Source organism: Centroberyx affinis, unplaced genomic scaffold (assembly GCF_046629955.1).
Source record: "Centroberyx affinis isolate AG114_WGS23_722 - 3 ecotype Tasmania unplaced genomic scaffold, CSIRO-AGI_Caff_v1 ptg005443l_1, whole genome shotgun sequence".
Taxonomy (NCBI): domain Eukaryota; kingdom Metazoa; phylum Chordata; class Actinopteri; order Beryciformes; family Berycidae; genus Centroberyx; species Centroberyx affinis.
In genome coordinates this window covers 225,248-250,114 of record NW_027282723.1, presented here as the reverse complement: position 1 = coordinate 250,114, position 24,867 = coordinate 225,248, and the positions used below count along the sequence as shown (strand labels likewise).

At 41.6% G+C, this 24,867-nt stretch overlaps 1 gene segment (V, D, J or C); it reads right to left on the bottom strand.

Annotated features, from left to right (window-relative positions):
* Positions 1-1,486: 1,486 nt before the first annotated feature.
* Positions 1,487-2,967, bottom strand: LOC139667320 (Ig kappa-b4 chain C region-like). The segment is given in 2 exon segments: positions 1,487-2,034; positions 2,939-2,967. A coding segment is annotated over 1 exon segment (288 nt).
* Between the last annotated feature and the right edge of the window lie 21,900 nt (positions 2,968-24,867).

Sequence of the window (24,867 nt, the reverse complement as noted above, 5' to 3'; positions counted from 1 at the left end):
TCAAGGGTGTTTGTTTTCATCCTTTTTATTTGTCTCAGTGCTTGAACCCTTTGCAGAGACAAAACCCTCACATGTAAATATTTCCAGTCAAAACTGGCTTTCACACTCATGTTCCATCCCTCTGTGCTGATGATATCCTACTTTTTATTTCTAATCCTGACATTTCTATTACTGCTTTCGTAGATTTATTACAGATTAAGCATAGTGTGCGTATACACTAAAAACATAACAAAATCAGAAGCCTTATCAAAAGGACACTTTGGTAATGAGGGATCATTTGGCAATTTCCCATTTAAATTGTTAAAACATTGGATTTCTATCTAGGTGTAACCATACAGAGAAATTTGCAAACAATAAATGAGAGCAAGTTTTTTTTATCAAGAAAGCAGTGATAAGAAATGTTTAAAGATAAAAATGGTCTCCTTTCATCCTTATATCCATACCTAGCTCCTGCCTATATTTAGGATACTACTGGTAAACATAGTCACTGTCGTTGCACTTTTGACCCTAGTTAAAGTCACAGGCATAAATTGCAGGTGCTCCCTAAATGTTTTTTTCATTTGTTGGTAATGGGTAGACACTTCCTGCGATGGCCGCACAGTGGCGTGTAGTGTGGGATCTTTTTTCCTTTTCCACTGTGGGAACAGAAGTGTGAAGAGCTCCAGAAAATGTAAAAAGCCCATGAAAATAATTGCTTAGAATTGTGACAGGATATTATGGAAAGTCAGTAACATAGTTAAATTTGTAAAAGTAGTTGCCACGAGACGCCAAGCATTGATTCCTTTCCTAGTGGAATTTCAATCATGTATGAACCGATTCAGAAAAATAAAAGCAGTCAAGATATGATTCTATTGGACTTCTTAACCATACAGACTCAAAGACTGAATGCTTTTCCTTACTAATTGTACTGAGTCATCTGAACTTGACCTGATTCATTAATCTAAATATAATTTGTTTTTGATTTAATGAACTTGATGCGAAAAAGAATGTTTGAGTTATTCTGACTTAATAAGAGATTCAGACATACATTTCTATTTTTTCTTACTAAGTCGGTTGTCATGTGTGTTATTGTCGGGTGGACGTCTTAAATGCTCTTAGTGTTAAGGGTATTTACTACAATCTCTGTACCGAACCTAGAGATAATCAGAACTGTGCAACCTGGTACTTCATGGGATATTTTAGATTTATACTGTAGTTATTAAGAACAGGGTAAACAGTGGAAACATCTGAATCCCCCCCAGGAAGGTTGCACACTCACAGAGTTAATTAATGTGTGAAAATTCATTAATGAATGTGTGACAATGCATTAAATAATCCGATCATTTCTTCTCAAATCATCACCAGTATTTATAAAATCCTAGTCACTTTACCCTGAAACGAGCTCAGTCTCTGTGGATTTAATGAAAACACTGTTGCCAATAAGACAGCATCATAAGACATCTGTTTTTTTTATGATAATGACAATGGAAACACAAGTGTTCTGGTGAAAAAATCTTTATTGTCTCAAGAATAGCGGCATTACTGAGAGCAAGAAAACATTACTTTTTAAAGATGTAATTATTCTGGAGAGAGAGTGAGAGAGAGAGAGAGAGAGAGAGAGAGAGAGAGAGAGAGAGAGAGAGAGAGAGAGAGAGACTACAGTGCTGAGTGCAGACTGAGAGCAGTAGCAGAGTAAAACCAGTAGCAGAAGTCCCAGTGAGTCAGGTCAGGGCTGGGAACACTGGTCTCTCCTCAGTGTCTCCAAGAGCGGACACTGGGAGCCCTGGGTGGCCTCACAGGTCACAGAGTCCACCTTCCTCCACTGGTCTGCAGGGAGCCTCAGGGTGCTGCTCCAGCTGTAGTGGCCGTCCTTCTCCAGCACCCTGCTCCTGCTCTCCTCCCAGCTGCTGCTGCTGCTGCTGCTGCCGTCCACCTTCCAGGCCAGCCTCCAGTCTGAGGGGAAGCCCTTGTTGGCCAGGCACATGAGCGTGGCCTTCCCTTTCTCCAGCTCCATGCTGGAGGGGGGCAGCACCGTCAGGGTGGGACGGACATCACCTAGGAGACACCAGAGGACAGGAAGGCTGCAGCTGTCAATCAATCACCAGACGGTTTGACACCTTTACTGTGTGAGAGTCGATTTTCCCCTTTAAAGAGTTTCTGTCAGATGGTTTTTATGCTCCACCAGTCACTCACTCACACATTGTTTCACTTCCCTTTAAGAAGCCTCTCATGCATATCAGCACAGACAGAGTCCTCATATGACCAGGAATATATCAAAGTACATTGGAAATAAAAGGAGCGTAGATTTCGCTACATTTTAAAATTTTTCACATAAATTAGCGAACCTTTCTAACTGTATTTAAAATTAACCCAGAAACTGGAAAAATTGAATAGAAATCAGATTACGAATACATTTTCAAACAGGATATTTTCTATGACTTTGTTGAAACATAACTAACATCTTGACTGTGTGCAGAAAAATTGTAAAAAAGCAACAGTACAATTTAGTGTTTCAGTACAGTATAAGCCAAAAATAAATAATTACCATAAAATTTGAAAAAGTCGGAATACTTTTTTAAACTTACTTGAAACGAGAAAAGAATGAGAGATTTGCTTACATTTTCAAATATCCACCTATGTCCGCACTCTCTTCAACTTCTCAACAAACATTTAAGTTAAAATGGAAGATTAAAAAGCAATTTTGGAATGCATGGATGTTTTTCTTTTCTTTTTTCAAAGGTTGTTGACTTTTCACACTATGTCTACAGTGTGTAAAGAAAAGTGTAGGAAAGCAGCTGTAAGTTAGACTCCATGGTAAAGGAGAGAAACAGAGAAAAGAAGGTGACTATAAGTGATAGAAATCAACACAGTGGATATTTATATGTACTACTAACATTCAGACACAGGAGTAAAACTGTTGATAGATGATATAATATTTCATATTTGTGAAGAAACTTACTTCCAACATCCAGTCTGGTTCCTCCACCAAAAGTCCACCACAGTGATACAAACTCACTGAGCCGCCGTACAAAAACCTCTCACTCTAGAGAGACACGGCTCTCTCACTTTGTCAGACAAAATTAAAAGTGCAAGTCCACAGATTGTAACTTTAAACTAATAGTTATGAATACATGCGTTCTCCTCTGGCCCAAGGACTTAAAATAATTAAATTGGTCCTTTGGATTTTATTTATTAAAGTGTGTTTTTAATGGTGAGAAAAAACTCTTCTTTAAAAATGATATATTACCACGGAAAGTCAAATTACATCATCTAGAGTCGCTTATATTTAATATGCAAGAAATTAAAAAGTAGCTCATGGCTTAGTAAAAACATTAGATAGGTGAACTCACTTCCATCATTGGAAGTGATACAAACTCATTGAGCTGCAATACAAAAACCTCTCAGAGACACGGCTCTCTCACTTTTAACAAAACAAGCTCACCAAAATCACTCTCAATTTGTTAAACCTACCAAGATCATGTAATACCTAGCTAAACAATACAACTATGACACAAACATTTAATAATTTTTTCATTTTTTCTGGCAGTGATAATTATTTCTCTCACAGTTAACTAAAAAAGACACAAAACATTCTTGAGGAAAACTTGTTTATAGACAACATTTAGCTTATATACATTGTTAATCAAGAGTTTGGTAACTTGATTGATCCATTTAGAAACAGCATCATCAGAGTAATCCAAGTCCCTGTTGGAGTCAGTCAGAGCATTTCCATAGAGAGCCACTTTGCATCAGCAGCACCATGCTCCAGTGCTCTGGGAGAGTTTATAGTCCTGAGAGTTGAACACTGGATGACTGACAGCTGTCCTTCATGACAACAGAAGCCACAGAAATCCTCCTCATCAAAACATGACTTTGATCTCCATCCTCATCTGGACTCTCCTCTGCTGCTGCTTCACAGGTAAAGTCCAGAGAATCAAACTCCTCTCCTCTATGAACATCCGTCCCTCTGAAATGAAGCGAGAGAAAACCATGACGGTGGTTTATGTTTTTGTCTCTGTATCCTCAGAGTCCAGCGGCCAGGTCACAGTGACTCAGCCTGGAGCAATGAGGTCTGCTCCGGGAGGCTCGGTCACCATCAGATGTCAAACCAGTCAGCCGGTTCATGTTTATAGCAGCTACCACCTTTTAGCCTGGTACCAACAGAGAGATGGAGAAATTCCTAAACTTCTCATTTACGGGGCTAATCAGAGAGCATCAGGGATTCCAGGTCGTTTTACAGGCAGTGGATCAAGGACTGACTTCACTCTGACCATCAGTGGAGTCCAAGCTGAAGATACAGCAGTTTACTACTGTAAGAGTGAACACTATATCAATAGTCAGCATCTGTTCACACAGTGATAAAGCCTCGTACAAAAACCTCCCTCAATCAGACTGAACTGACTGCTGCAGCTGGAAGCTACTGCAGGAACTGATACAGTTCACTGAGGAAACACACACACACACACACACACACACACAGACACACACACACACACATAACTTGTTTGGTGAGAATTTCTGATATTATTCACAGTGTCACTCCCAGTTTGCCTTCTGAACTTAAAACAGTCCACCTCCCACCTCAACAACCTGAAAGTTCCCCAAATGAAGAGGACAGTTCCAGTGAATAAGCCCAATCAGACCCATTAAAATCACAACAACATCTAGCAAAGTAAGCCACTCTGATGCCAGCTGAATGATCCAAACAGCTTATCCACACTGGTCCTGGAATATCTGGACTGTCAGGATCCAAACAGATCAGGATGATCATTCAGTCAACTGGATCAGGAAGTGTGTAATTTAGAGTGCGTATGCTGAATAACTGGGTGTATCCAACTGGCTATGCACTCTGGTTAGAGAGAGAATCTGCAACCACCGTTTTTGTTCCACTAGTTTATTAACAACTGGCATGTGAATGAGCATGTGGTTTCTGTAGAATATACAAATACGAATACAAATTGAATCAAAATATGAATCAAGATAATTCAAGTGAATACCACACAATAACCACAGAATAACACAATGAGACATTAAAGTCAACAATTGCAACAAGCCTCTTTCCATCAATAAAATTACTATGTAGTTACGGCTTTCTCCCACATGGTGGCAGTCTTTACCACAATTGCCTCTGTGGGTCTTAATGGCTTATGAGCCATGTTCAACAGTAAAGGAAAGAAAATGGATGTGGCTATTATCCTGCCTTAGTTAACTTATATCTAAGCCATGAAAATGCTAATATAGTTAAACAGGCATATAAAGTTATACACACAGTCCAATAACAGCATGCACTGAGTATTGAAATGCTCCACTATTATAACGTATATTATGGAATAAAGGACAATTTGACGGTTACAGGGAACGGAGGGAACTGCTATAACATTGAGAACAGTAGGATTAATGTACGATAGCATTCCAATACTGTAACTATTTATGTTTTAAACTTACATTCTTAGCGACGCACACACTGTTACACAAAGAGTTAGCTAGCTCGACTAAGCTAGCGGACCAGGAGGTAAACGCGGCTACCACTCGGGGTAGTAGCATCCACAGACTAAACGTATTATGTGCGCAAAGAGTCTAGTAACGAGTGGGGTGTGGCCTGACACCCAGTCAGTCCAGCAGTGAATTTCTCACAGGAAGCCAGAGGAACGTCAAGAGAGTGTTTTTCTTGAAGGAAGGGAATAGTTGGGTGAACACATGTATCTATTGTACAGACCCTGAGTCAGTCCAGAAGAGGGGGATGTGGTGTAAGACTGTAGAAGAAAACTTTGGCATCAGAAAACAAGGCAACAGTAAACATGTTGTCCCACACAAATGATGAAGTCCCTGTCTGGGCCAATCAGTGACAAACATGTCACCTTGTTTTGAGCTGTAATTGTTGTTTTGCCTTGGGTCAATCAATGTTATTTTGAATGCTGGAGTGCAACAGTGAGATGCATAATTTCCCTGTTTTATTCAAAATTGTATCAGTGATATCTGAGATTTTGTGGGACACATGGATGAGCAAACAAATCAGGTAATGTGTCCCCATGCCCATTGTAAAGCCAGCCCAATAAAAAAAATGCCAGAATAGTTATGAGATGCATCATTCCTTAAAATTTCCTGAAATTCTGATCAGCGGCGTGTGAGATATTGTGCTGTGTACAGACAAACAAATTTTATAGTTTTCCCTGTGAGGCTGATCAGTGTAATTCTGGAAATACTGGAATGGGGCAATAACATACATCATCAATGAGGTTTTGTCAAAGTCCAATCAGTGACATCTGAAGTATTGTGGATGATGGACAGAAGGTCAAACGCACAGTCCTTTCTCCAATTTCATTGTGGCCCCATTAAGCCAAGCCACTGGATTTAAAGACTAACTCAAAAATAAGGAAACTAAATTAAACTAAACTCATTTGAAAGCACTTTTTAAATCAGAGTTGTCGATAAAATAAAAACAAATAAAATCCATTAAGATGAGCAATGAAAATGTCAAGTTTTAATTTAAAAAGATTGTAGAAGAATCATACAGGCAATAACAAGAGGAATAGGTGAAAACAAATGACATTAAAAGCCTGTGTGTAATAAATAGTTTTCTATCCTGATGGGAGTGTGGGAGTGGTCTCTTCTAGGATGACAACGACCTGACACTTTATTAAGAGCTTCTATTAATCTCATGTACATCAGGATCATTTAAATAGTCAATGCTCCCAGTACTGAGGGGGAAACACCATGATATGCTGAGGACAGCTGCAGTTCACCAATTGTGTGTGTGTGTGTGTGTGTGTTTGTTTGTGTGTGTGTGTTTGCAAGTCTTCAGATTGCAACTTTAAAGTACAACTTTAAATAGAAAACATTCTTCAAGAAAACTTGTTTATAGACATCAAGACAAATCTACATAACATTTAGCTTACATAAACTGTATAAATAGAGTTTGGTAACTTGATTGATCCATTTAGAAACAGCATCATCAGAGTAATCCAAGTCCCTGTTGGAGTCAGTCAGAGCATTTCCATAGAGAGCCACTTTGCATCAGCAGCACCATGCTCCAGTGCTCTGGGAGAGTTTATAGTCCTGAGAGTTTAACACTGGATGACTGACAGCTGTCCTTCATGACAACAGAAGCCACAGAAATCCTCTTCATCAAAACATGACTTTGATCTCCATCCTCATCTGGACTCTCCTCTGCTGCTGCTTCACAGGTAAAGTCCAGAGAATCAAACTCCTCTCCTCTATGAACATCCGTCCCTCTGAAATGAAGCGGAGAATGGGTTTATGTTTTTGTCTCTGTATCCTCAGAGTCCAGAGGCCAGATCACAGTGACTCAGCCTGGAGTAGTGAGGTCTGCTCCGGGAGGCTCCGTCACCATCAGATGTCAAACCAGTCAGCCGGTTCAGGTTTAGAGCGGCCACCACTGTCTAGCCTGGTACCAACAGAGAGATGGAGAAATTCCTAAACTCCTCATTTACCACGCTAATAGTCGAGCATCAGGGATTCCAGGTCGTTTTAAAGGCAGTGGATCAAGGACTGACTTCACTCTGACCATCAGTGGAGTCCAGGCTGAAGATACAGCAGTTTACTACTGTCAGAGTGAACACTATATCAATAGCCAAGGTCTGTTCACACAGTGATAAAGTGTCGTACAAAACCTCAGTTCAGTCAGACTGAACAGAGACTGAACTGACTGCTGCAGCTGGAAGCTACTGCAGGAACTGATACAGTTCACTGAGGAAACACACACACACACACACACACACACACACACACAAACACACACACACACACACACACACAAGCGCACACACACACACACACACACACACACACACACACACACACACTCCAACTACATGACTACATTCATTCCCTATCTCCTGGCCCCAATCTTAACCTAATCCTGATTGTAACATTAACCCTAAAACCAGGTCCTAACCCTAAAACAACCCCTTGAAGAAGTGAGGACCGGCCAAAATGACTTCAAGTTGCAAAATTAAAACTCAAAATGGCTCTCTCAAATATAGAAGTACAGGAACACTCCTAGAATATCTGGTCTGTCAGGATCCAAACAGATCAGGATGATCATTCAGTCAACTGGATCAGGAAGCCTTATTTAGATAGAAGAAAGTCAACAGAGTGCTTTTCTTGAAGGAAGGGAATAGTTGGGTGAACACATGTATCTACTGTACAGACACTGAGTCAGGCCAAAAGAGGGGGATGAGGTGTAAGACTGTAGAAGGAAACCTTGGCATCAGAAAATAAAGACAAACCACTGGACTGAATACAGACAAGCACCAATAACAAGGAAACTCCTGAGGAAATGACGGAAACTATAAATAATAACTCAATATATTGAATACTGACATAGTTTACCCTATAGTTTAGTTTAGACATAGTTTAGTTTTTAGACTAAATGACTATGAAACAAAAACATTTAGATAAAGCCAGTGTTCTTCTTCAGCACGTCCACATATGTTATCCTCCGAGCACCACGTGTGGCTTTACCATGCATGAGTTCCCAGAGGACAAGCTTTGAAGCGATGAGGTCAGGATGGTGCACGCTATGGCCGGCGAGCCTCAGTCTCCTTTGACATATCTTTGTGGTCACCAGCGGTAGACCAGCGTAGAGGTCAACATTGTTCATGTGTTCCATCCACGAGACATCCTGGGCCATACGGAGCATCCTGGTGTAACACCCGTCCAGCGATTTCTCCTGGGCAGCAGTGAGTGTCCATGTTTCTGCTCCATACAGAAAGACGGATTCAACAGTGGAGATGAAGAGGTTGCGCTTGATCTTCCTGCTGAGCTCAGACTTCCACATTTTTCTCATGTCGTGCAGCACCTTCCAGGTGATTGCCATTCTGGTCTTGAGGTCCTTCAGGGAGGATGAGATCCAGGCACCGTGGTACCTGAAGTCCTCCTCCACTTTGAGGGTCTCTCCACTGCTAGTGCACACGACTGTGTCGTTGGTGTTGAAGGCCAAGACCTTGGTTTTCTTGGAGTTCAGCTGAAGTCCCACTCTTAGGCATTCCATTTCGACTGCCAGCAGGAGCTCGCGAGCTTGCTCAGCGGTGTTTGAGATGAGCACGATGACGGCGGCATAGTCGAGGTCCGTAACTGTGACAGCTGGTACAAGTCGACTCCTCCTGGGTGCTAGGCTGACCCCGAGCTCCTCTTCATGTCCAGTGATGGTCTTACTCAACACGTGGTCGAGTACAATAATGAAGAGGTAAAGAGCGAGAGTGTCACCCTGCAGCATGCTGGTGAGGATGATGAAGGTGTCTGTCTCGCCGTTAGGCAAGTTGACATTGGCACGAGTGTGCTCGTATGACCTGCTGATAGCTTGCACTAGCTTCTCAGGCATGCCGTATGCCCTCAGAATGCAGATGAGTTTGCCTTGGTGGATTGTATCAAAGGCCTTCTTGAACTCGATAAGGGTCATGATTGCTGGGAGGTTTCTGTTCCGCACTCCCTCGATGATCCTTCTCAGAGCCAAGACCTGCTCGACAGTCATCCGCATCTCTCGAAAGCCGCTATGCTGAGGTCTCAGCAAGGGGTCTAGCACAGGCAAAGGCAGTTGAGAATCAACCTGTTAAAGGTTTTGGCAGGAACTGAGCTGAGACTGATCCCTCTGTACTTGTCTGTGCTGTTAGGTCACCAGACTTTGGGATCGGGATGATATTGAGAAGGTTCCATTGGTCCGGTAGTTCTCCGGCATCATAGGCTTGGTTGATGAAGTCCAGTATGATGTTGTCAACTGGAACATACTTCAGCACCTCTGGAACCACTCCATCCTCACCGCAGCTCTTGCCACTCTTCAGGGATGTCTTTGCCTTCACATACTCTGCCTGTGTAAATGGGCAATCATCAATAGGGAGGTCTGTGAAAACTTGGCCAATTTCTTCATCTTGGTCAAGGACAGTTGGGGGGTTGCCGAGGAGATTCTTGAAATGATTGTACCAGGCTTCAACACGCTGTTCGTCACTTTCTCCCTTGATTTGAGTCACCTGTGCCGATCTTCTGCCAGAAATCTCATTCATCAGCTTCCAACTCTTTGCGTGCTGTTGATTCGCATGAGCCACCTCCACTTCTCTGACCTTCTGAGTGAGATGTTCTTCCTCGACGGCGTTGTAGGTGTTGAAAAGCGCCGTCTTCTTCTCAGCATATGCCTGTCTGCTGATGGAACTGCAGTCGGCTTCAAAGGTGTTTTAAGCTGTGACCATCTCTTCTCGTACCTTGACCACATGAGGATCAGAGGACCTCACTCTCTTCTTCACCTTGGGGATCTTCTTGAGACAGACCTCAGCCGCTTCCTCGTTTGCCCTGAGAAAGCGTTGTTACGGATCTCCACTGCATACCCCTCTTGTAGTTCCAGGTTGTCCTCAAGCTGTTTCCAGTTGTACTTCACCCTCTTGATGGTCTCCTTCCTCTTGGCTCTCAGACTAAGTCTGACTCTTGTTGTAATAACACGATGGTCTGAACCAATCGTAGCAAAAGTATGGTAGGCTTGTGAGTTGACAATGCTGTTCCTCCACTTCTTGCGAGTTAAAATTAAATCAATCTGATGCTTGGCGTTGTGGGGTGAGAGCCATGTCCAGATCTTGCCTCTCCTCTTATCAAACAGCGTGTTGGAGGAGAGCAAGGAGTAGTCTTCCATCAGCTCCAGTAGGCAGGTCCCGTTGTCATTGGTTTAATCACCATAAGCGAAGCGAGCGTCGCTTGGCCCCAGGCGAGTGTTGAAGTCACTGAGGATCATGAGGAAGTTGTGTTTGGGAACCGTCTCCACTGTCTCTCTGAGCTTGTTGTAGAAGGCCTTTTTCTTGCTGTTCTCGCTCACGTTGGTGGGAGCATAGGACACAATAACTTTCAGCATTGGACTGCTTTTGAAAGAAGCTGTGATGATACGTCTGATACGCGTGTCACGCCAATGAGTGTCCTCTGAGCCGCCTGGTTCAGCATAATTCCAACCCCTCCAGTAGCTGCTTGAGCCTCATTCCTCCAGGCTGATGCAGTGATCATGTACTGGTCAAGCACTTTGCTGGTCTTCAAAGTTGTGAGCATGCCATCCCCATGGACAATCTGGTGCTCCTGGATGCCGCAGATGGCAATACCCTGTTTCTTCTTCTTCTGCTTCGTGCCAGCTCCTCCACCCTACTCACATCCTGGATGGTTTGGACGTTCATTGTAGCAAGCATGAGGTTCCACTTGCACTTGACCAATTTCACCTTAGGTCCCAGAGTGCAAACTTCAGCCACTCCCCTCCTCAGTAGGTTTGGAGAGCATCTGCATCAGGCACGACTAGCGGGCGTGCACTGGTTCCTGTAGCTGGTGTCCTGCTGACTGCCGCAGCTGGCAGTATAGGATATGTGTCCGTGTTCGTCGTCATAATAGCCTTTCAGTAGCGAAAATAGAGCATCGGGCAGTCGCTGCTCCTACCCGTACCATCCTGTTGTAGGCCAACCTACCCTGCAGGATGCAGAGGAGAATCTGTTGGGACTCCAGCCCTAGCCAGTGTAGTGACATTCTACTGACCAACCTGGCAGCGGGGGGAATTGGATGCAGTTTAACATCTTACCCAGGAATGTGTGACAATGCATTAAGTAATCCCATCATTTCTTCTTAAATCATCACCAGTCTGTATAAAATCCTTGTCACTTTACCCTGAGATGAGCTCAGTCTCTGTGGATTTCATGGCACCACCGTTACCAATAAGACAGCATCATAAGACATGTGTTATTTTTATGCTAATCACCATGGAAACACAACTGATTTGGTGAAAAGGCCTTTATTATATCGATATAATATATATATAGCGGCATTACTGAGAGCAAGAAAACATTACTATTTAACATTCCACAATTTGCTCCAAACTCACCTATGTTAGTAAAGGGATTTGTAGACAGTAACATGTCTTCTGCTGAGCTACATTAATAGTAGGTAATGTTATTATGTTGTGGTATTTAAGTAACGTGATTTGAATTAGGTAATTTAATCGTGTCACAGTACTTCAGTGCATAGAACTGCACACATGCTGTGTGGGTCTGTACAGGATCTGTGCTTGTTATGCTCCACCAGTCACTCACATACACATTGTTTCACTTCCCTTTAAGAAGCCTCTCATGCATATCAGCACAGAAAGAGTCCTCATATGACCAGGAATATATCAAACTAGAGTGGAAATAGGAGAACAGATTTGGCTACATTTTAAAAATTTCCTCCTGATCTTCAGTCTTCTCAAAGTGTAATTTAATATAAGAGAAGATAAAAAAATAAGATAAAATTATAAAATGTGATTTTGAATACATTTTTCATATTTGTTTTCTATGAAATTGTTGAAATCAGGTCAAAGTAAATTTACACTAACCTACTGGCTGTATTGCAATTGTAAAAATCAACTGCAACAATGAACTGGAATCGGTGTTTAAAGGCACACTGAGCAGGATTTTCCCCCTTGAAACAGCATAAACTCATCCAAAAATGATCCCACTCAATCATTACTTATTGGTAGTCTGTGACAGTGTGTGCGTTTGCAGAGAGCTTGCTGCCTTCTGCCTGGATTTTCTCATTTCTTAATGTTCGGGACGTTTCTGGGCGTCAACCTTTTGGCAACAGGTATGTGCGGCTGCAACCAAAACTACTGCTAGATCGTTTTCTATCTAAAAGCCACGCTGGCTGTGGTAGCCGTCTGGAACTCTGAAACAGAGAAACTGGTCAGAGCTAGTGTGTATCGTGAGCTAACCGGCATCTACCTTTCCAACAGAAAACAGGCCAAATCCGCGGCACTCTTCATCCCACCCTCTCCTTGAATATTCTCCAAAAGCCAACCCCAGATTCACTCTCGTTTTGGAACGAGCCTTGTCCACTTGCCATTTTGCCTCGCTGTACTTTTTTACAGGTTTTTACTGGTTTTACCATTCTGGCAACCGCAGGGAGGAGGGGCCAACTTTGAAAGTTGTGTTTACAAGCCACAGGCAGCAAAATCCTACTCAGTATGCCTTAAAGGACATTTTATGCCAAAAATAAACGACTACCACAAAATGGTGTTCATCAAAACAGATTTCAAAGAGTAAAAGTATTTTCAACTACAACATTTTCAAAGGAGTACTCTTGTTCTTTTATCATTTTTAATGTTCAAGATGCCTTTTCTTTAATATCTTTAATATCTGTGTGGTGTAGAACCTACCTAGCTGCTGTAATAACCGTGACACCTATCTACCTCATTTTTGGTTTGTATATTGTTAAATTTGCCTGGCAGTGATATTTATTTCTTTAGCGGTAACATGAAAAAGACAAGGCATTGTTCTAGAAAACCTGTTTACAGACATGAATCCAAATCTACATAACATTTAGTTTACATACATTGATAATCAAGAGTTTGGTAACTTGACTGATCCATTTAGAAACAGCATCATCAGAGTAATCCAAGTCCCTGTTGGAGTCAGTCAGAGCATTTCCATAGAGAGCCACTTTGCATCAGCAGCACCATGCTCCAGTGCTCTGGGAGACTTTATAGTCCTGAGAGTTGAACACTGGATGACTGACAGCTGTCCTTCATGACAACAGAAGCCACAGAAATCCTCCTCATCAAAATATGACTTTGATCTCCATCCTCATCTGGACTCTCCTCTGCTGCTGCTTCACAGGTAAAGTCCAGAGAATCAAACTCCTCTCCTCTATGAACATCTGTCCCTCTGAAATGAAGCAGAGAAAACCATGACGGTGGTTTGTGTTTTTGTCTCTGTATCCTCAGAGTCCAGAGGCCAGGTCACAGTGACTCAGCCTGGAGCAGTGAGCTCTACTCCGGGAGGGTCGGTCACCATCAGCTGTCGTACCAGGCCAGAGGTTGAGGTTTGGAGCAGCTACCACCTTTTAGCCTGGTACCAACAGAGAGATGGAGAAACTCCTAAACTTCTCATTCACAGGGCTAATCAGAGAGCATCAGGGATTCCAGGTCGTTTTACAGGCAGTGGATCAGGGACTGACTTCACTCTGACCATCAGTGGAGTCCAGGCTGAAGATACAGCAGTTTACTACTGTCAGAGCAAACACTATATCAATAGCCAAGCTCTGTTCATACAGTGATAAAGCCTTGTACAAAAACCTCCTTCAGTCAGACTGAACAGAGACTGAACTGACTGCTGCAGCTGGAAGCTACTGCAGGAACTGATACAGTTCACTGAGGACACACACACACACACACACACACACACACACACACACAAACACACACACACAGTCTGTCTACAAAGTCTACACTAACTAACTGAAACTAGTTAGTTTGACACTAAAGCTGTGTCTTTGTTTTGTTGCACCATGAGACTTAAGGTACATCTTAACTAGTAGAGCATAAACGGACCACTAACCAAAACATTGCCACAGAAAGTGACATTTCACCTGCCACAACTAGAGCTAAAATCAATATCTCGTGCCAAATCGACGGTTGCTAAACTACTGTCATCTAACATGTCTACACGATAGCAACAGAAAAAGATTATAAACCTTCAACACATCAACAAATAGGTACGTTATCGAGTATAAAGTAGGCTATAAGAATTCATTTTACCGTAATTTGCCTCCTGTACCAGTCATCTAGCCTATATGTAGCCTACAACTATAATTAGCCTACTAGTGACATCAAGCGGTGTCCGGAGCATCTCTCCTTAGCAACTGAAGTGAATTGAAGTGGAGCAATATAAACATCGGGAATGTAGCTTGTTACATCGTCTAGGAGACTGAAATGTTCGGATTATTAAAATATGCATGACAGATACATGGACACTTTATGAAATTGCTGTAGCCTATAAACTACGTATTCTAGATTAATACAAATATTTACCCCAAGTGGCTCTAATAGGCTACTTTGGCTAAGTCTGAACAACCGGGGAAGCCTATAAAATGTAATTTAGGCTACTCCGATGTTGTGTGTGTTGCAGTGTCAGAACAATTTAAGACCGATCGTTTAGTTTATATTTAACAACATAGGCTACAACAATAGGCTACCTTAAAACAACATGAATCACCTTCAAAAATGCATAACAATTTCAACAATAAATCAAAACATTTGTAACTGAAAGTTTTCAAACTGTAGGCAACCTACACACAAAGTAGCCAAGTCTACTGTGAAAATAACGAGTCGCTGTCCAGGAATGTGGTGCTTAAAATGGAGAGCCAACCATGTGTAGCCTAATTGAGCCCGGACGCATAGCCTATGAAATAGCAAGCACAGATCCGGTACAGACCCACGGCATGTGTGTTCAATTCAGTTCAATTCATTCAATTAAATTCAGTTCAATTCAACTAACACAGGTGAGTTTGAATCAAATTGTGGGAGTTTAAGTTTCACTTTATTTTTCACAGCAGAAGAGTCTGTGGATTGAGTTGCTGCTGGTCTGCTGGTCTGTGCATCTCCACATGACAAACATGATGTGATGCGACACAGGCGCATTAGAGATCGATTTAGATCAATCTCTATTTGTGTCTCTGTATGGAAAACACTGCATCTCACAGTCAAAGACGCCCTCTAGAGGCAATCTGACAAAGCAACAGCTGACTCTTGTTGATTTTGACTGCCTGACCTGAATTTGCCTTGTGATGCCTCAATCCCACTTTCAACGTCATTCTGCTGAATGAAATAACAGTAAAATTAGACTATTCCACATTTTGCTGGAGACTGCTATGGGAACTTGCCTAAATAAATGAGAGTATAGATTTGTAGGCTAACCTTTAAAATTGTGTATTTCAGGGAGTTAGTCATGACAGGTGATTGTAGACCAAGAAGGAAAAACTTCACGCATGAAGAAATTATTATCTTCCTCACAAAATACAAACAAAACAAAGAAGCTTTGGGGTCCAAAGTCAACACTTTCACAACAAATAAAAGAAAACAGCAAATATGGGAAGACATTACAGAGGCCATAAATGCAAAGGGAGTGGAACACAGAGAAATTAAAGATATAAGGAAGAAATGGAGCGACCTGAAAATGCAAGCTGTTGAGGATTTTCCATGTAATGTGCCAACAGGAGGTGGACCAAAACCTGACATGGGGCCATATTCAACACTGGTTCTAGACATTGTTGGGGAAGACTCCCCCTCTGTCATTGGTATTGTAGGTGGTCCTGAGAGTGAGCCTGCAGAGAACATACAGCAGCCGTCCAGAGAAGCTCCAACACCCCTGCTTTCAGCAGAGACCCTCCTTGCTCCACCTAGGGCACCCCTTTCACCTCCAGCATTGGCAGCAAAAGCAGAGTTGTTTGTACATCAATATTATCAATGTTTTTATTGTAAAATTATATTATATGTATATATACAATTTATGAGTTAAAAAATAGATATTTGAACATTTGATGTAATTACAAACCTATATTTAGAATCTGTTCACCTTTGATTGTTGATTTATAATGATGAATAAATGAATGAATAATTAGTTGCGTAGTATATATATTTAAACATGTATGTATATGCTATTAACAATATTTTTGCTTATGCTTCTTATTAAACTTTTTTACTGTAGCCCACATCAGCCTTCTTATTTCGATGTGCAGCTCATTCAAAATAAGTTGCTGTGAGGTATGCCCGGATTGTGGCAGCTTCAGTTGGTAGGTGGTCCTCAATGGCCAAGGGAATGTCTATGTCACCCTCATCATCTGCATTTCTTTCTTCCACATCATTGCCAGGATGTGAAGGACGACAGGCACCAGCCCCCTTTGGCCAATTTGTCAAAATCGGATCAGTGGTGTTGAGATATTGCATCACACATGGATGAGTGAACAAGTGATGCAGTAACTGAATGTGTTTGCATATCTGTCCTGCCTCGGTGAGACTCTCCTGAAAACTTTGCATCAGGATGCTACCAGGTTTACCAGAATGATGTTCTGTATGGCAAGCCGTTGTGACATTTATTAGCCTGACCGGATTCTCATTACAGATATCTCTAATTACATTTTGACTGGTCAAAATGCTAATTTAAGATATCTCTAATTACATTTTGACTAGTAAGACTGAAGTTATTTTTGCCATTAAGTTGCATGGAATCTCCAATTAAAGATATCTACAATTCAGTTTTGACTATCTGAATTGTGAATTCCAGATATCTCCATTGAAATTATGTCTAGTATAGTAGATATATATCTCAAATTGGAGTTCTTAATAGTCAAAAGTCCTTTTAAGATATCTACAAACAAGTTATGGATATCTTGAAAGGAAGGAACCATTCTAACTAGTCAAAATGTATTCATAGATATCTTGAATTATCATTCTGACTAGTCAAAATGTAATTGCAGATATCAACAAGACAAGGTCAAAACCTAGTATATGGCTGGACCGTGTATGAGTGTGCCACGTGCCACGGCCGACCAATGGTGTAACTAACTCCGCTGTAGACTGCTAATACAGAATAATAGTCCATACATCCATACTGATCGTTCCAGCGCGTCCTGTCTCTCTCTCCACCGCTGTCGTCTCCACCGCGCCCACGGCCCGCATTGATCCTGCCGATCCAAGTGCCAGGCGCTCTGTTACCTGTCGGTGCCGAAAACGCTGTTCGCCGGACACCAGGGGCGCATCGTCGTCGGGACCCCGGCCGAAATCTCGGCCGGATCATCGGGAACAAATCGGCACCCAGCTAGTGGCACTGGCCGGAACCGTGGCCCCGGGAAACTTCGGGAAGGTCGACAATAAGCCCTCAGTGTGATGAAACCTCCATGCTTGTTTGTGTCTCTCTCTCCCCCGACAGAACAGAGGATTTCAGGTGGACTGAGCTCGCGCATATGCATCGACATAAACAGTGATATGATATAATTGTATAGATTCTACTTTAGCTTCAGCTTACATGCATGATATTGGTCAGCCTGCTTACTGTGTGGGAGAAACGGGCTCCTGATCTCAGCGGAGAAACTAGACGGCAGAGAAAACGAAACTGAAATTTCTGGCTCTGTGATCCTGTGTTGTGCCACGTGCCACGGCCGACCAATGGTGTAACTTGATCACTCAGTCACTCAGTCACTCAGTCAGTGACAGACATTCGCGTTTGTAGGGCTGGCCCCGCTGTTGCGGTCCAGCCAAAAAGAGGTAATTTTCACGTCAGACTAAGCATGTGAGGCATGCACCTTGCAGAAGCGCGAAAGCCCCCTAGTCCAACTAAAGGGGAAACTATCTCACATTTTAACGATGCAGCCGAATAATGTATCCCCCCTATAACTTCTGCATGGTGACCCTATGCAGAATTCGGCATTACACTGGCATTCATTGGGAAGCCTCGCATCAGTGAATAAAAGGAGTAACACCTGCACACTTGCTCCATGCCACAAAAGTTTACTGTTGACAACGTTTCGATCCTCCTTGGATCTTCGTCAGGTCAGAAAAGTTTGAAAAATAGAAACCACGCCCATATTTATACATCATGCACTCCCATAGGCTGACAAGCTCTATAGTGGCAGGTGTGGTTAACCATCCAAACCGCCCAGGGTGATAAACATCCAAAAATACTTAAACAAATCAATAAAGTACATAGAAAACAAATACATAGAGCAAAAAACAGTAGTACACAAGCCATACTTCAGAAATATCAAAACATACATGTATATCAGATATATAAACATAATATCACATACAGAATCCCATATATCAAAAATATATCAAAAAATACTACATAACCTACGTTCAAAAATTTTTTTTTTTGTATTCAGTTAAGGAAAAGAAGAAATCTTAAATTCATGTAAGAAGTTGGGTCTTAAACCCTTCTATAAAAAGTCAGCTGGATCAAATCACAATAAGGAAAAAATAAGGAAAAAATAAATAAATAACAATGGAAAACATACAATACAGGTATGTGTGGCAGGGTCTAGAAAAATACCCATATATGTAGGGAGAGCCATCATGATACTACCACCATTTTGTTTTTGTTTAAGCCTCGCATCAGTCACATCATGCACAACCGATTTGCCTCATCTCAATTCTAACTGAGATATCTGAAAATATCATTTTGACTAGTCAGAATAGAATTATAGATATAGTTATCATTCAGTATGTGTGATGCGTCATTTGAAGATATCTGTGACGTCATTATAGATATCTTAAAATATACTGTATTTTGACTAGTCAAAATGTAATTAGAGATATCTTTAATTACCATTCTTACTAGTCAGACTGTAATTGCAGATATCTTGAATTACCATTCTGAGTGGACATATTATAATTATTACTAGCCAAACTGTATTTGCAGTTATCTGTAATGTAATTATGGATAGTCAAGCGCAGCAGATTCACTCAAAACAGCTCTAGTCAAGCCCTTACTCAAGAAGCATAATCTTGATTCTTCTGTTTTGGGTAATTTTAGGTCTATTTCCAACCTGCCTTTTCTGAGTAAGATATTGGAAAAGACAATGTTTAAACAGTTGGATGCCTTCTTACATGACAACAAGATTCATGAAAAATTTCAGTCCGGTTTTAGAAGGGGACACAGTACTGAAACAGCGCTTGTAAAAGTAATAAATGATCTTAGAGTGAGCGCCGACAACAAAAATGTTTCTATTCTTGTACTTCTCGATCTATCTGCCTCGTTTGATACAGTCGATCATGGGATACTTCTAAACCGTCTTGAAAATTGGATTGGTCTCTCAGGCACAGCCCTGACCTGGTTTAATACTTACCTTACTGGCAGAAGCTTTTTTGTTAGTCTCGGTGACCATGTTTCAGACAAGCATAACATTTTTTCAGGTATTCCACAGGGTTTAACACTTACCTTACTGGCAGAAGCTTTTTTGTTAGTCTCGGTGACCATGTTTCAGACAAGCATGACATTTTTCAGGCATTCCACAGGGTTCTATTCTTGGTCCTTTACTGTTTTGTCTGCATATGCTGCCACTTGGAAAAATGATTTGTGATATATGACATATGTGACATATCAACAATGTTACGAAGCTTGCCTTTTTTCAGTTAAGAAATATTGCAAGAGTTAGACCCTACCTCTCACTGGAAGATGCCAAAAAGTTGACCCATGCATTTGTCTTCTCTCGGCTAGATTACTGTAATGCACTCCTTACTGGATTACCTAAAAAAACTAGGCTGCAACTTGTACAAAATGCAGCAGCCAGAATTTTAACAAAAACCAGAAAAAGAGAACATATTACACCAGTTCTAGCCTCATTGCACTGGCTCCCTGTAACGTTGAGGATTGATTTTAAAATTCTGTTACTTGTTTACAAGGCCCTAAATGGTTTAGCACCTTCATATCTCTATGACTGCGTATCTGAGTATGTTCCAAACCGTTCCCTCAGGTCGTCTAGTGCTGGCTTGCTAAATGTCCCAAAAATGAATTACAAAAAGTATGGTGAAGCAGCTTTCTGTTCTTGTGCACCAAAGGCTTGGAACAAACTCCCATTACAAATGAGACAAGCAACTTCTGTTGATAGCTTTAAGAAACAGCTCAAAACCCATTTTTATGATCTTGCTTTTAATTAATTCCATCTTTCTATTTTAACACCATTGTTATAAATTCATACTCTTATTTCTTATACTTGTTTTATATTTCTTATACTTGTTTTATGCTTTTTATAGCTAGGATTGTTCTTTATTATTTTCACTTTATTTTATACTTGTACTTGTTCTATGCTTTTTATTCTAGGATTGTTCTTTATTATTTTTAATTTATTTTATTATACCTGTTTCATGCTTTTTATATCTTAAGATTGTTTTTATAAAATTCCAATTCTCAAAAAGCAAGATAGTTTAATTTAAATTATTAAAATAAATCATACTAAAACTGTTATGAGTTCACAGAGATCAGACCCAAAAGCAGACAACAATCGCAACTGTCCAAAGTTCAACAAGTTTTAATGGTGACACAGTGAATAATGTGCAGAGGGGAGGGGGCTGTGCTTCCTGGGATCCCACGAGGTGCCGTGCAAGTGACGGTGAAGGTGAGGAGTTCCCAGTCAGGACGCTGGTGGAGGTCGGACCGGCAACCCGAAACACTGGACCGAGGAACACACGAGCCCAGAGGCAAGCTGGCAGAAGAGCAGGCCGACAGGATCACCAGACGGGAGAGCAGGTAAGTGCAGCAGGCAGGCGAGCAGGCTAACACAGGCGAGGGGATCTGGGCACAGGAAGGAACAGCGTAAGAACAAGAACATAAGCACAGAATCAAAAACTAGAAACTAACTGGCCGAAGACGTTACTACCACTGTGGTTGACGGAACGATCTGGCGATGATCAGAAGAGAGACCGGGGCTTTTATGGAGGGAGTCTGATGAGGGAATGGAAGACACCTGGGCTGCCTGCAGGAAGGAACAACCACGCCCACATGCACACACAGAACACAGACCAGGGAGAGAAACAAGAGGATCAAACAGACAGGGGAAGACTGACAACACACAGGGAAAGGAGGGGCTGCCAAGACGAACCATGACAAAAACAATAATTTTAGTGGGTTTTTTTTGTTAATAAGGACTTTTGTCTTCAATGTTATGTTGTATTTCAACATTGCTCTGATGATGGCCTAAGATGTCCTTTGTCACCACTTTTATTTCCTCAAAGAGGTAAACACACCCCTTTATGCTGATGATATCCTCGTTTTTATTTGTAATCCTGAAATTTCTCTTGCTACTTTTGTAGATTTATTACAAACATTCAGCATATTTTCTGGATATACTATAAACTTGACAAAATCAGAAGCCTTACCAACAACACACTGGTAATGAGCAGTGTTGGGCAAGTTACTGAAAATTTGTCATTATTTACAGTTACTAGTTACTTCTCTCAAAAATTAACTGAATTACTTTACCAATTATTGCATAATAAAAGTAACTAGGGAAAGTAACTTTTGCGTTACTTTTAAATGTCTGTTTCAATTCTCTTATTACACATAGCTATATTATTTTAGTGTTGCTGTGGCACAGTGTGGGACAAGACAACTGTCAAATTTTATCACTATGATGAAAAGTATGTAGTGGAACAATAAAACACAATAGATATGTTTTGATAGGCGTATTTATTGTAGCCTCGATAGGCCTTCAAATCAAGCATTAGTACACTGTGTGGGCTAAGTTACCGCACCAGTAGCAGTGTTGCCAACTCTTTTCCAAGGAAAGTAGCTATTGGCTGCTCAGAAAGTCGCTAGAAGTTGCCAGATGATGTCATACGATAATTTGCATATCAATATATAATGCTGCACTTGTTATGCACGCTGTGGAGTAGCCCGTTTTAATATAAGTGCTGACTCCGCCCACCCGGGCCAGTTTGGGTGTACGCCGGCAACAATTACAAGTGGACCCTATCCTACAGCCCCTACTGTGGGAAGCGCTGTGATCATCAGACCTCTCTGGATTAGACAAGCAAGTAGAGCAAACCGGCATCAGCCATACCAATTTATTGCTAAATGCTTTGGGATTCAACACATTAACATGTCGCTAGTCGCTTTTGAGAAATAAAGTCTCCAGGGAGGTTAGTAGTCTTTTGATTCACTTGCACCACGTAAAATCGGATGATCATAAACCGGATAATCCAGTAACGAGTTACGAGCCCATTTAAATTTCACTAATTGTAATTGCATTATTAATTTGAAAAAGTAATTAGTTACATTACTAGTTACTGCCAAAAGTAGTGTAATTACAGTAACGCGTTACTTTGTAACTCGTTATACCCAACACTGGTAATGAGAGATCATTAGGCGATTTTCCATTTATTAGGTGTAACCATACAGAGAAATTTGCTAACATTTAATGAGAGAAATTTTGCTCCCGTCATGAAAGCAGTGACAAGGGATCTTTCAAGATAAAAATGGCCTCCTTTCATCCTGACATCCACACCTAGCTCCTGCTATCTTTAGGACACCATTGGTAAACACCGTTACATTCATGTGGCACAGAGTTCATGAATGTGTGACAACACATTACATAATCCGATCATTTCAATCTCAAATCATCACCACCAAGAAAAGCAGCATTACTGCGAGCAAGAAAACATTACTATTTATAGATGTAATTATTCAGGTGAGAGAGAGAGAGAGAGAGAGAGAGAGAGACTACAGTGCTGAGTGCAGACTGAGAGCAGTAGCAGAGTAAAACCAGTAGCAGAAGTCCCAGTGAGTCAGGTCAGGAACACTGGTCTCTCCTCAGTGTCTCCAAGAGCGGAGACTGGGAGCCCTGGGTGGCCTCACAGGTCACAGAGCCCACCTTCCTCCACTGGTCTGCAGGGAGCCTCAGGGTGCTGCTCCAGCTGTAGTGGCCGTCCTTCTCCAGCACCCTGCTCCTGCTCTCCTCCCAGCTGCTGCTGCTGCTGCTGCTGCCGTCCACCTTCCAGGCCAGCCTCCAGTCTGAGGGGAAGCCCTTGTTGGCCAGGCACACGAGCGTGGCCTTCCCTTTCTCCAGCTCCATGCTGGAGGGGGGCAGCACCGTCAGGGTGGGACGGACATCACCTAGGAGACACCAATCAGCAAGAGGACAGGAAGGTTGCAGCTGTCAATCAATCACCAGGCGGTTTGACACCTTTACTGTGTGAGAGTCGATTTTCCCCTTTAAGGAGTTTCTGTCAGATGGTTTTTATGCTCCACTCACACATTGTTTCACTTCCCTTTAAGAAGCCTCTCATGCATATCAGCACAGACAGAGTCCTCATATGACCCAACCCGGTCTCACGGCAGTTCGTGAAATAGTCACGTAATTTAATCTATTGATTCGTGTTCATGGACACGATTTTTCCATTTTTTTCGTGTCACTCAGCACGACTTTCAAATTAATGTATTTCAATTGGAAGTAACTTTCGTGCCTGCACCACGTTTATTTTCTGTCAGTCGGGACTCGGGAGCACCCAGGAGCCTCAGCGGCCGTTACTATGGTGAAGCAAGACGCCAGCTAAAGCAAGACCTTTCCAACAATGTATTTTGTTTAGCTCTACGACAAAGAAACAAAAAGCTTCATTTTATATAGTGGGCCTTCAAAGTGCTCTCTGAAACTAGGCCTGGGATGGCTTGTGTCCCTGAAATGAGAAAATTAAAACTTTGTCGTAGAGCTAAACCAAATACATTGTTGGAAAGGTATCGACCTGGGGAGTAACATATGTCAGTATGAAGATTCTACATGGCTCCTGCTTTGAAATACTGTCCTTTGAACCTTGACCTCGGTGCATGTTTGAAGGCTTATAATTCAGCAACAAAAGGGGTTACAGACATGGGACCAGCTGTTACAGAGAGCTCTTGACCTCAGCTCTCATGTGAGTATAGTCAATAACTGGGGGCGCTGTCAAATATGGGCAAAATATGGTTAAAAAAAATTTCACCCATTTAACAATTAGATATTTAAAATCTGATTACACAACTGCGTTTACATCCACTTAAACTCCTCAGTGGACTCTCAATTCTGTATTTACAACTTCCAATTCTAGGAAAAACACTAATAATATTTAGAAACTACAATTCCCTAGAGCCGCGCTTGATACAAATCAGCCGAGAGTTGTAGTTCTTCCGGTTTTCAAATTAGGGTTGTAAATCTAGGGTTGTAAAAAGATATATCTACTGAATATATCAAATATGTAGTACAGCCGAACTAGTAATTACACTGCATCTAGATGATCTATGTTAAGAAAAAGTAAAGATGTCGGTTTATTTCAGATATTTTAGCCAAAACAGGAGTTGAACGCGCCAAGTCCACCCACAACAGCCCTTCCGTGAGCCACGTCATCCGTGTGTGTGTGTGTTTGACTCCTGTTTTGGCTAAAACATCTGAAATACATCAACATCTTTACCTTTTCTTAACATAGATCATCTAGATGCGGTGTAATTACTAGTTTGGCTGTACTACATATTTAATATATTCAGTAGATATATATTTTATATTGTTTTTCATCGTAACAGTCGCTGAGGGTCATGGGTAATTTCGGCTAATGTAGCTTCCGTTATATTCCAAAACTGACAAGAA